This window comes from Idiotropiscis lumnitzeri, chromosome 13 (genome assembly GCF_059441095.1).
Source record: "Idiotropiscis lumnitzeri isolate Australia: NSW breed Sydney's pygmy pipehorse chromosome 13, RoL_Ilum_1.0, whole genome shotgun sequence".
NCBI classification, from domain to species: domain Eukaryota; kingdom Metazoa; phylum Chordata; class Actinopteri; order Syngnathiformes; family Syngnathidae; genus Idiotropiscis; species Idiotropiscis lumnitzeri.
In genome coordinates, this window is record NC_142403.1 from 19,281,153 (window position 1) to 19,294,266 (window position 13,114).

At 43.6% G+C, this 13,114-nt stretch overlaps 1 protein-coding gene across 2 annotated transcripts in view; it reads left to right on the forward strand.

Moving 5' to 3' along the window:
• Positions 1 to 13,114, forward strand: part of prdm5 (PR domain containing 5) — an 80,055-nt gene that overhangs the window by 28,135 nt on the left and 38,806 nt on the right. Inside the window, exons 15-16 of one of the 2 annotated variants that reach the window (XR_015846274.1) lie at positions 3,175 to 3,279; positions 4,192 to 4,636. Coding sequence is in view for 1 of the 2 variants with exons in the window: in XM_088312530.1 (XP_088168656.1) it covers positions 3,175 to 3,279; positions 4,192 to 4,356 (270 nt within the window). In the remaining variant the exon portion in view is untranslated. Of the gene's footprint in view, positions 1 to 3,174; positions 3,280 to 4,191; positions 6,245 to 13,114 lie in introns of those variants that run through there. The other variant, XM_088312530.1, reaches the window with a different exon arrangement.

Below are 13,114 nucleotides of genomic sequence, written 5' to 3' on the forward strand. Positions count from 1 at the left end.
TTCTTTTATTTTTTTGCTATTTTTTATATTTAAAAACATGGCGTTCTTTAGGGTCCTGTGAGCGTGGTTGTCCATTAAAGACCACGACAGTCGGATCCTGTCAGCACAGTTCACTCCGCACGTGAGTTTTCCTTTTAACGTTGTCCAGAACACGCAGGTGTCATTTTCAAGTGCACCGCTGATTAGCTGGTGAACGTTCCACGACTCCCAGCCGCCCGCTCTGCCTTTGCTCACGGTGAAATACGCTCCAAAACGCTTCAGCGGCACAGCCCGATGAAGTCACCGTTGGTTTGAGGAAAACGAATGATGAGTTCAGGCGCAAAAGCTGACAAGCGCTATTAAAACATACAAAAAAAAAATAAAAAAAATACAGCCACTGGGGAACAATTTGAAAATAATAATAATAAATCTATTGAGTTTGATTCTTATGCTGATTAAAACTAAAATTGGCATGCTCGTTCCAGATTTGCTGCCTGTGTTTTATCAAGTTTTTTTTCTCCACTGCTTACCAGAAAAGCACATTTCCAGTGATTAGCTGTCGTAAGTTTATTCCGATTGGGCTCATCTACAGCATCGTGGTGGCATGTTTTTTTTGAGACAGCGTGGTGAGAGGTGTGTGCAGCTCCCACTGGGTCAGTACCACCAATATCTGCAAACAGAAGGCTAGCATGGAACTAATCAAGACATTTAGCGTGCATACCGTTCTATTGCATTTTATGATGTTTTTTTCTGCAAGGATGCCTTTGCCGATGTTGGTTGTAACCCTAAAAATTAACGTTAACCTTGAAACCAAAAATTAAAAAACAAATTATAAATAAATATATATATATATATATATATATATTTTTTTTTTTTAATAAATAGACCAAGCAGTTTTTTTTTAATCGAGAAAATAGCATTGCACTGTATAAAAAGAAAATGTTTGACTTTAAGGCTCCATTTTTTTCCACTTCATTTGGCATTCGGTAGCTTTTCCATCTTGTCACGTAAACAGAATTTTCACGCATCCCTGCGATAATCACTGTATTTTGGCAAGCTCCTTCCGCTATTAACGTTAGCACGCATGAATCAAGGTTATGCTTTGTCGTCTGCGTTTGGCCACAAAACCACATCAGCGCCAAGTCCGAATGAAACACATTTGAATGGCCGGTGTAACGAGGCGCTTTTTAATAATGTTTTTTTTTTTTTTTTTTTTTAAACCGGTCGCGTGGCTTCGGCGGTGGCGCAACGAGTAGACGTTTATATTAAAAGCTGCCTCGGCGGGCCAACGGCAGGTCATCCAGCACAAATGTTTTTGTTTGATTTCAACAGTGACCTGCGTCAACCTCAATTAAAGACAAGCGCATGCTGCCATGTGTGTTTAAAAAGGCTCATGAAAGGACACTTCCGGATGTAATGAGAAGCTGCGCGACCGCACGCTTCGCGCAATTACAACAAAAGCACCAGCCCAAACAAAAGTTGAAAAGTTTCAGGCAAATCAATTCTGTACTGACCTCTCCTCCTCTTTTTAAGAACTCTTGGTGCGACATCCTGTAATTTTTTTTTTTTTTTTTGCTTCAAAGTGTAATATCAATAGTTTGTAATTTATTTTACTACTGTCATTATTGTTTTTTTTTTTTGCTTTTTTGTGTAAAATCAACAGTGTGTTTTTTGGGAGGAAATTACAACATCAAAAGTTTGGTTCGGACGTTCTCCTTTGACACTGGATGGATAACACGCTGGAAAGCTGATGAACTGCTTACTAGTTTTGACACCCAGCTCCGTGTAGAAAACCAACAATTAGATTGACGTCTGACACCCTGCAGCCCCCGAGTGGCCACTTCCTGTTTGCATGTGGCTTTACAAACGAGGACGCCACGCGAGGAAGTCAGCTTTTCTTCCCCTGTAAACAAACAAAGACTCTCGGCTGTGCCTTTTCCATTGGGTCAAAGGTCACCTGGCTGAACAGCTGGCGCAGAGTGAAGGTCAACAGGTACAGATGTTGCACGTTAGCGGGGTCACACGCACCCATGCATTGTGGGGACGCTAAAAGCCCCGCGTCCATGTGTTTCTTGACCCTTCAACTTTAACCTTCTTCGTGGCCAAAAGACGTGATCAATGAGTTCAAACATACGGCCCGGGGGTCCAATTGCGGCCTGCTGTTCCTTCCACCAATTATACATCTTTTGGTCATAATAGAATTGCATAGCTATGAATATTTCTATTCTGTAAATAAATGATAAATGTTAAAGATTGTCAAAGTAGGCTTAAAATCCTTCAATTTTCTATATGCTGCCTTTGGGCACGCACGCCCACACACACACACCGCCTTTTGTATCCTGTGTCAGCCGTGCCCCGCCCACCTGATAGCGCTTTTTTCCCAGGCCCTCAACTTCCTGCATTCACCCCCGTTGCCTTGACAACCCGCCTCTAAACATGCCCATCGCCTTTGCTATCGGACCCACAGCAACTTAAGGGCACCTGTGACGACTAACAGCGGCATCTCATCAGGGCGTGGGTGGGCTTGCTCATGTCAGCCACATCCTGACTGAGGTGAAGGAGCCATCTTGGTACAGGCGTGCCGAAATGCGTTCAAATCTCTTCCTGGAAGCGCGGTGTAGTTAGTTTGACTGTTCATCACATATTCTTAATATCCCTGTGATAGTACACTCCTCGTCCTTGCTAGTAAGACAATTCAGCCACTAGTGCAATGACTGTCTTACTAGTAACATTTTTCGACTGCTTAAGCTTCAGGCCTTTTAGTAAAGTACGATGATCTTTCGATGGAAATCAAAGATTTAGAATAAATGCTCAAATGGCTTTCCATTGAGCAGATGTCAACTTGTGCACAGGTTTGCCTCACTAGTAGCATGTAGTTGTCCTACTACCATACTACAAATGTGGGGATATGTCATACACTAACAAGAAAATTTTTTTTACTGGTTTTTCTGCAACTTGACTGTTTTTGCTTTTATTCTTTAATACTATATACAATTAACATTGCAGCTTTGCATATTTTTACCCACTATTCACTGCCATTTTCCTTTGACTGTTATTCATGATAGCAGCCAATATGTGTAAAACAAAAAAAAACAACTACAACAGAACCTCTCGGAATAGCCCACAAAAACAATGACATGGTCCGGAGTGTAGCATTTTTTAACGATTGTCTTCGTGCGCGTGTTTGCTTTGCAGGAGAAGCCGTACAAATGCAGCGAGTGCAACAAAGCCTTCAGTCAGAAAAGAGGGCTCGATGAACACATGAGGACGCACACGGGAGAAAAGCCTTTCCAGTGCGACGTAAGTATCCCTCACCTCCACGCTACAAAAGTCCTTTGGCTTAGAGTCCCGTCAAGCCCACAGGAAAAAAAAAAACAAAAAAAAAAACAAAGTCCTACGATGACAAAACGTGGACGGTCCTTGCAGCTTGTTAGCCCGCTTGGTGTTAGCATTCGACTCATCCATCTCAATAGAACTTTAGCACCTGTCGGCACAATTTGTTCCCAGATTGACATCGGTTGTTAGCATGCTAACTGTGAGAAAGAACCAATTACAAGCACATTTTTGCTAGGCTTTAGCAACCTAAGATGTAATATAATGGGTTCACGCAGGTTGTTAGCATAATTGTGACTAAGTGCTTTGTTACAGTTCCAGCTATTGTGAAATGTGCTTTATAAATAAAGTTGTATTGAATTGTACTTTAAGTTGTTATCGTGGTCGTCTGCGAGTGTGTGCGTTTGAGGGATGCTCTGGAGCGAGTCCAGATGTGAGGTGGAGCCACAAGTGATAGCGATCTCGCCAGGGTCTGATCTCCTGTAAACACACTGACATGATCACAGGGAGAAATTATCCACGACCAAGCACACACACACACACACTCTTTTGTTAAAAATGGAGCACATGGAACACAAGTCACAAGCATATGGCGGCTAACGAAGCATTTTAGGTGTAATGAAACAAAACGTTGTTGTCGACAAAAAGCTGCATCTGAAAATAGAACGAATAGGGAGCAAATGCAGGAAGTAGAAGCCCACAAAAATAAAGCCGATAACCAAAGCAACATGCTAGCTGTTTGCATGCTAACTGTTGGCATTCACCCATCCGGCCTTTCAATCTGAATAAAATGAATAAGTCCTCGCAAGTTTTTAGCATGCTATTTGCTAGAAACGATTTGAATTCCCTCCTTTTTTTTTTCTGTGGTTGTCCCCGCAGGTGTGCGACCTGTCCTTTAGCCTGAAGAAAATGCTGAGTCGCCACAAGCTGACACACAACCCCAACCGGCCCATGGCCGAGTGCCAGCTTTGCCACAAGAAGTTCACGCGCAACGACTACCTCAAAGTGCACATGGAGAACGTCCACGGAGAGACGGATGGATAAACGAATGTATCTCGGGATGGACTTTTTTCTTTTTTTTTTAAGCTGCTTTTTTTTTGTACACCATACAAATAGATGTTGCTTGTTTTTGTTATTTATCTTTTTTTGTTTGTTTACCTAAAATGGTGCTTCTTGCTCCGTGGAATGACAGTTATCGAGATCAATCTGTAGCTTGCATCAACAAAATGGCCGGCAATGCTAACTTCCTTAGCATCAGGCGCTCGTGGGTAGACCTTTTCACCAGGACATCACGAACTTCTGGGTGACAGGAGACGGAGCTTACGTGAGTAAACAATCCTTTCTACTGCATGTCCTGGAAATTCAGATATTCTAAACATGCTAATGAGTGCAAATGAATTGACTTAAGTGCAATAGTGGTTGAAACATCCATCAAGTCTCTCCATCTCTGAACCTGACATTCTGAAATGTGTTTGCGAGAGGCGCAGTCTTTATTCATGGGCTGAGTTGGCCCAGTGTTGCACTAAGAAATCAGGAAAAGTAACGAGTGACGAATAAGGACTGCCGCCCGGCTTGGATTCATCTGAAAGATTTGATTTATTCCGACACTTCATTTCAAATTGACCAAAACGGAGTTAGCCCACTCCTGTTCTCAGGGTCTCAACTTTTGCTGATTGACTGAAGTTTTTGTCCCAGTCTTGAGTTCACGTCAGCGATAGTCACTTGCTTTTCTGCCACCCAGAAGTACCTTGGCGCTTATTGTTTACAAACATTTTGAAATGGTCGATTGTTTTGTCTGAAAGGCAAAACGGTACCGCACAACTTTTCCAAAGTGGACCTTGGTGCCTTGTGTTTGTTTTTTTGTTTTTTATAAGTATTGTGAGTATTTAATTTATATTTGTTCAAATGTGTACAGAACGATATTGCAAATTGCCCGTTTTTAACTAAAGCTAGGTTGTCCAACACTCACTCAGTACTGTGTAAATGTCTTTCTGGATATTATTTCTCCAGCCGTGGTGTCATAAATGATGACAATATGCGGGGGATTTATTCAAGTCGGACTAAGTCGGATTTCACTGAAGGCCTACGTGTGAAATTGGAATCTCGAGTCCTGCACATGAAATAATGTGCTGATTTCACATTATAGCATTAAATTCAAAATTCACTTTATGTCAAAACGTTTTGAAGCTCAATGCTCATTTCATATCATAACTTGAAAATATTGTCACAAAATAATGTGATGAATTCACCTTCTAACTTGAAAACAAGTTGATGAGAACATACACGTGTCATATCTTGAAATAACGCGTTTCCGCATTACAATGTGAAAACGTATCATTTAATAATTTCACATTGAAAACATTTTAACGAGAAATATCTCGCGTCGTCACAACAAACATTCCGACAATGATGTGACACTGCTTCTTTTTTTCTGTTCGTGTGGCAACAATACGCTTCGGTAAACATGGACATATTTTCACTTGAAGTCCCGTTTGATGTTTGTCCTCCAGCGTTTTTGATGAGTTCATGTAATGGCATGTTAGTGAGACGCTGATTAAAAGTGTTTGCGTCTTGTTGTTAATCTGTCTTCTATTCTGGGCCGGGCTAATTGAGGCCTTTCATTGGGGCCGAGCGGCGTCACGCTAAGGTGCCTCTGTGATCTGCTCTTCCCAGCAGCCCGTGCATCAGCGCGCCGCATTTAGCTGTGTGAGAAGATGCCGTCGTGTTTGTCAATAAATTGTGCGCCGTGCGGTGGGAGGATTTGTTGTGTGCCGTGTTCTGGTTACGGGACACGGCCGCGTCTGCGTCACGGAGGGATGATGGAAGATGCGGCCAGGTCCGAACCTTCATCCCGCCAGCCGCTGTGAGCACAATGTCGTCTGTGTTTGCTTGTTTGGGATTCGACTGGAAAAGAAATAAAAACATTCCCACAGATGCTCGCCAACATGTTGTAAAAAGTCTTGCCACTCAAGCGTTCGAATGGGGGATAAGGTCAGTGGTGTTTGTTTAAATTGTACAGTAAGTACAGTGTAATAGCAGCAGGTCGTATCAGAACGGTTCCAATTCAAGCAATTTATGGAACACAAATGGTGCAGCAACTCATGTATACGAACAATAAAAGAGTGCTCACATCTATCAAACTCCTGCAAATTGTGAAAGTCTGCATATAACCGCCCACTCAAATGGTGGTACGGTGGACGACCGGTGAAGTCGCGGGTTGGATTCCAGCTCGGGCCTTCCTGTGTGGAGTTTGCATGTTCTCCCCAGCATACTGCAGCCGAATAAAGTGTAGTGCAGAATATCAGCAAATAACTAATATTGTTGAGCATAGGTGTCAAACTCTGGCCGGCGGCCCAAATTTGGCCCGCCATGTAATTATATTTGGCCCGCGATGCTATACCAAATGACAACATTTTACATTCCATATGATAATAGCAACACTTTTTCTTGCTACTCCAAGACATGGGCTTGAATGGTGGATTGAATTATTATATATCTATATATTTTTTAATAATTATTTATTATTGTGTGTATTTGCGTTTGACACTCTTGTTGGTGAGTGTGCCGTGTAGAAATACACTAGACGTGCGGTGCAGTATATGAAACTGTTTGCGTCGTGTGTTACGGTAGCACGCGAGCGTGAGTATTGTTGTGTTATCTGTCGGCAACATTCCCACTTTTGCGTCTGGCTTTGGCAACATGTCATTTTTGTCTTGGGACTTTCCCAGCCGGCCATGACGTCGTCGCTCACCTCCCTCGTCTCGTCCTCCGCTTCTCTTGAACCCTTTTGCATCCCTCGCAGCACTGCGTGCGTGTGTGCGTGCCTTTAATTGCACGTTTGGAGTGGAAAACTCACTTTTACCGCCCCCCTGAAACCCCCTCTCTCTCTTCCAACTCTTCGCATGCGCCGCACCGCTTTTCCACGGATTGTCATTATGCCGCCGCAAGCGCCACTTTACAGCCAAGCGCTGGCACGCACAGCAGCGGCAGGTGTTGCCGTGGCAACAGGTAGACATCACGTACCCACAGCCAAGGAGGTTCAAAGGTCACTTGTTATGTGACGAGTAGGTAAAGGTTCAAAGGTCAAGTTGCAACAACGTTGAACTTGTGACGCGGCGCGACTAGACGGTGCAGGTGGACTTAAAGTTATTACGAAGTGAGGACTTGTGACCTTACTTAAAACCCTATTCAGCCTTAAAACCCAACTTTGAAATGCTAACCCTGGCTTGAAACGACATCGAAACTCACCACCCTTTTTATTCCTTAGATACCCAAACTCTTTCTCAAATACCTTATTTTACGACATTAACCCTTCTTTGAATTGCTAGAACTCGTTTAAAATCCTGATTTGAAACCCCAATCATGGCTTGAAACCCTACCTTGAAAGCGCCTTTGAAACCTTAATCCTGACATAAAACCCTTCTTTCAAACTTTAACCCTGGCTTGAAAGCTGACGTTGAAATGCTAACCCTTTATTAAAACCCTAATTTGAATCACTAGTCCTGTCTTGAAACCCTACTTTGAAACCCTAACACCACCCAACCTACTATAAACACGAACGAGCGAATGAGCAAAGTCAAGTTGTGCCATTTGTCGTCATCTGAGCGACGTCTGACATCATTTTGTCCTCACTTTCTTCGCTCGTGTTTTGTATTTGCCCGTTTGCGGCCGTAACACAACACCGCCGCCACCCGGGCCTGTTTCCTGTCGGTGACTGGGGGGTGTAGGAGGGGGGGGGGGTATGCACCCACCCACCTTTCATGTGCTGATTTGCGCTACGCTCGACTGAATTGTGACACACACACGCAAATGCACACACGTGAACACTAGAAGGGGTGCTAACTTTTGCGGTGAGAGCACCCCCCCCCCCCCCCCCCCTCACCCACCCACTCACTTTGTCCTTTGGACGAGGTTTTGCATCTGGGGCCTGTGAATTAACCACTGAACCCAGACCTCACAGACACACACACACTCACGCGCACACACCCACGCACGCACGCGCACGCATGCACATGATGTGAATGCTTAAAACCCTAACGCAGGCTTTAAACTCCAACTTGAAGCCCTAACCTAACCTTGCAACCCTATATTCACACCAAAACCCTTGGCTTAAAACATTGGTTTAAAAACCCTTACCCTGACTTGAAAACCGACCCGCAAACCCGAACCATGGTTTAAAACCTTTCTTGAAACCTTACTTTGAAGCCCTAACCTCCTAATCCAGACCACAAACCCTACTTTAAAACCCTAACCCAGGCTTATTTCCCCCATCTGAAAACCTAACCGATGTTCAAACCCCCAAACTGGGTTCCAAAAAAACCTCAAAACGAATTCAAAACCCTGTCCTGAAACGCTACTTTAAAGACCCTAACCCAAAATGAAAACCCTACCCGTTATTCAGAAACCTAACGCAGTCTACTTTGAAAGGAACATGTACACAATGTTGTGATGGCGAGCAGCTGCTGAGGCCAAACACATCTTGCGCAGGAAGTCAAACAAATGAAATGACTCTGTTGTTCGTGTCTTGTTGACCGTGACTCCACACGCACTACACACACACACCACACACACACACACATGCATCCTGTGTGTCAGTCGCCCACACAGAAGCAGAAGAGTGGAAAAGGCAAGGTCATCGGTCGGCTTTCAGGTTTCCACCTTCGGAGTATATCTCGCTCGCAGTGTTTTTAGTCGTTTACAAATCTGAAATGGGCTTTTGTTATTACGCAACAAAACAAATTAAGCTAACCGAAATAGGAGCAAAAGAAGGCCACTGGCACGCCGGTGCTTCGTAAAAAGATGAGAAATGTCTGACACTCCCCTCAACGCTCCGGCGACAGATTTATTGCGCCCCGTTCGGCGGTCCTCCGCAGGGCTGATCAAATCAGGAAGTTCGGAGATACCGAGCTACACATCGGCCTTGATCTCATAAGTCACGCGTCAGACTGAAGGATGAGCGTCCGCACCCGTCGGGACCTTCACGTGCTCGTAAATTACGTGCTTGTTAGAAATAAAGCAGGAAAACTGCTGAGACCAGAACATCTCGGGACTTATTTTCTGGCACGGGACTCCAGACACATTAACTCCCGCACTGGAGCTCTCGTTCACGCTCTCTGGTGGCGAAGTTGACAAACAGATTAAAACATGTGATATATATACGGTGGGCGGCAAGTGAATTTTTTATCAATTGAACAATCAAGCGATGTCCACTGTAGCAAATAGATTTTCTAAATCTGTGTTCCTTATTTGAATTAAAATTGAATACCGTGTTAGTTGTTAGCTTAGCGTCACCAACGTGTTCAGAGCAAAAACAGATGTATGGAGTGAGTAAAATTCCACTTGTCCGTCCATCCTCCCATCGCTAAAGTGTCGTGCTAAAAGCAACCGAGCTAGCTGTAGAATGTCTGAAGGTTCTCCGTCTAAATAATTAAGTCCAGATTCTTAGCTCTAATTCTGAAACGCTTCTAAAATGCTGACCGCACTGACCGATTGGCCCATGCACCTTTTGTTTCACATCCTCTTCATCTCTGGAGTTCTGAGGAAACCCAAGTGCTTGTTTGTCCCAAATGTTTCCAAACAAGTTGAAACACTAGATGGCACCCAAAAAAAAAAAATTTGTCAGGCTGGTAACAGGAGACATCGCAGGGGTCTTGTTTTTGGAAAGACGAAGATTCTGAAGCGCCGGTCACCTTTTGGCAACAACGCCACATCCCGCAACGTTTGTTCTCCAATCGGGAAACATGTTTCGCTTTGGGTTGCATTAAAAACACCTCCTGAAATTGGATCCGTCGCTTTGTAGCCATCCGGCGGGAACACTGCGGCGAGATAACTGGAAGCAGATCTTCAGCGACGAACCCGAGTTATTACTTTTTGTGTTCTGTGTTGTTGTTTAGCAAAAAGCCGTTCGGATCGGTTGTTGTCTTGCATTGTTGCTTTATGTTCTGGTTCTTTGTTTCGCCTCAGGTTCTGTGAACCATGTTCCAACATCCGAGATTATGGACTTGGGTTACGGCTTTTTGTCCTCTTTTTCATCCCAGGTTTCCCATTTTGGTTCCAACAGGTGTTGTTGTCTTCAGTGTTGCTCTTTGTGCCCATCAAGTTCCGCAACCAGATTCAAACGGTTCAGGTTGTTGGCTCATGTCAGTGGTGGGCGGTCAAGGCCTTCTCTGCTGGGCTAGGATTAAATCAAGAAATCATGATCATAGTCTTCAAATTGATGTCATATTATATCGTAGTGTGGAATTTTTAGGTGAGAGTTTTTATCCAATCAGAATTCAGATAGCTCATGTTGCCGGGCAGATTTCATTAGACCAGTAGCATGCACTATTCTGTTCTGCAGCCAGATGCCAACCAGTGAGCTTGTTGGCTTTTTTTGTTTTGTTACTTTTTATTCTCACGTTTCTCCTTGTTTTCTGCCCAAGTCACCAAAACTCTTTTTTTTTTTTTTTTTTTGATATTGCTTCTTGCAATCTTTCACTTCCTTTACAACTTGGTACCACAATCAGGTTCAAATCGGGACGGTTGTCGGGCTGAGGTTGTTTGCTTTTTATGCTCTCTTTTCTTCTTGTCTTTCTCGGACTTGATGACAATTTGACTTGGCACGGGTCACGGTGGCTTTCGCTCTTCTGACCTTTTCACACAGCGGCGAAGGAGGTGTTAAAGAATGCCAAATGATGAAAAAAAAAACATGAAGGATCCCTCTGCAAATTGCGCTCGTTTTGATGTGAGGCGAAAGTGATCTGGGAGAGGGATTTGCTCATATTTTTTTTCACATCATTAGAGGTGAGGTTTGGGCTTAGGAGGCCTCCTGGGAGGACGAGAGCGCCGAAACATCTCAGGGAAGAGCTTCCAGATGGGACGTTGTCAGCGTCAGCGACACTCACTGTGGATGAGCTGGAAGGTTGTGTGAGTGCGTGTGTGTGTGTGTGTGTGGGGTGGGGGATGGTTTTTTTTTGGGGGGGGGTGAAGAAAGAGGCGCGTTTGGGGTCACTTACTGAGTGACAGGCTCTCCGTGAAAATGAGTACATCAGTCAGGGAGTGACAGGAAAAATAATCGTCACTTCAATGGGAACTTGTCTTTGAGTCGGCACAGGAAGATTGTGACGACAAAAGTTAGGGGATGCGCCATTTGGATAGAGAATCAATTCACGCATTTTGTTGCACAAGAATCCAATGTCGCTCTTAAAACTCATTCACTGCCAGCCCAGGTAAAATGAAAGTACTTTTTGGCGTCTCTATCCATCAATGGCAGTAAACGTGTTAAGCAGTAATTCTCTAAACTACAGTACGTGTACAACTTCACTATAAATCCGAGTGGCCCCTTGATGAAATTCCCATTAAAATATTTTTGGGGAGGTGGGCATTTTAATTGAAATGTGATCGGATATGACTAAAATTGTACATTAATTTCTCCAAAAAAACAAAAAAAAAACGTTTTCTGAGCGCCAAAAAAATGTACTTGGCAACTCAAAGCAAAAAAAATAAAACAAAAGGTTGGTGCATTCTTAAGTAATGAGGATTCACCTGTGCGCCACGTTGAAATTGTCGTTTCCGCCTCACATTCCACACGCGTACCTGTTCAAACACACACACGTGCACCCCCCCCCCCCCCCCCCCACACACACACACACTTCCGCACACATGTCCTACACTGGCAGAACACAACAGCTAAATTGCGCGTAATGAATCTTAATTCCCAGGATTCCGAGCGTATGAGGGTGCGTGTCTGGCCAAAGTGCGTGCTAAAGTGTGTTTTTTTTGTGGTGCGTCTGCGGCCCATATGGAACCGAACAGGCCGCCAGCCCCCGCCCCCCCAAAAAAAAAAAAAAAAAAAGGTGGAAGCCCAGCTGGATTAAAACGTAGCCTGCTTGAATTCCTAAAAAGAATTGCACGTCCGGCTCGGAACACCTCCGAGCAGGCCGGCTGGGGCACACGTGGGCGAAAGCTGCTGCAAATAGGGTGTCTACACATTTGAACGCTCGCAAATCCAGACCCGATATTCCTGGACGTCTTGGTCAAAGGGAAACTCGGACAGGATGGACGATCAGAAGGGAAGGAAATAGGATGACATTTATTTATTTTTTTTGCAGAACGACAGAAAAAAATGATTGGATCCAATCATTAACTTGTTCACTACCATTGACGGCTAAAGACGTCAAAGATCCCAATTTTTTTTTTTTTAACTCGGCTGGTCGTGAATGAGTTATGATTTGTACTAAACCCTGAATAGAAATTAAGACAAGCTAATTAACAAATTACAGAGGTGTCCTTAGCTGCAAGTTTAATTTTCTGATTTTTTTGACCATTCTTTCAGCCAGTTAAAAAAGATTTTATTAAAATGGCGTTTTATTTTAAAAGCATAGTAAAGATCAACAATTATTGCCGCATATTTTTGCTTCATTTTAATGGACAGTGTGCTGCTCCTTTTGGTGTGCACGAAATGACCACCAGGGTGCAGTATAATCGACATCTTGGTAAATGGCTCCTTTGTAATCGTAGTAATATTGGCCTTTCTTCGCAGAGGATAAAGAATATCCACATGATGTTATACATGAGGTGTTTAGAAATGTTTGACAGCATGACTTTGATGTTTTTATTTAGTTTGACTGTAAACATCACCTGGAAGTGTTAAAACACAGCTTGAAGTTGTTTTGTATTGCAAATGTTTGCCTCGAGGTCAAAACGAAAAAAAAAATTCATGTCTTGTCACTTGTATCTCAAGGCATCACTTTACAGTCCCAAAAAAATTCTCCAAAATTATTGTTTGATTCTCAGTGTACTCGTATAGGAACCCTGTGGGACC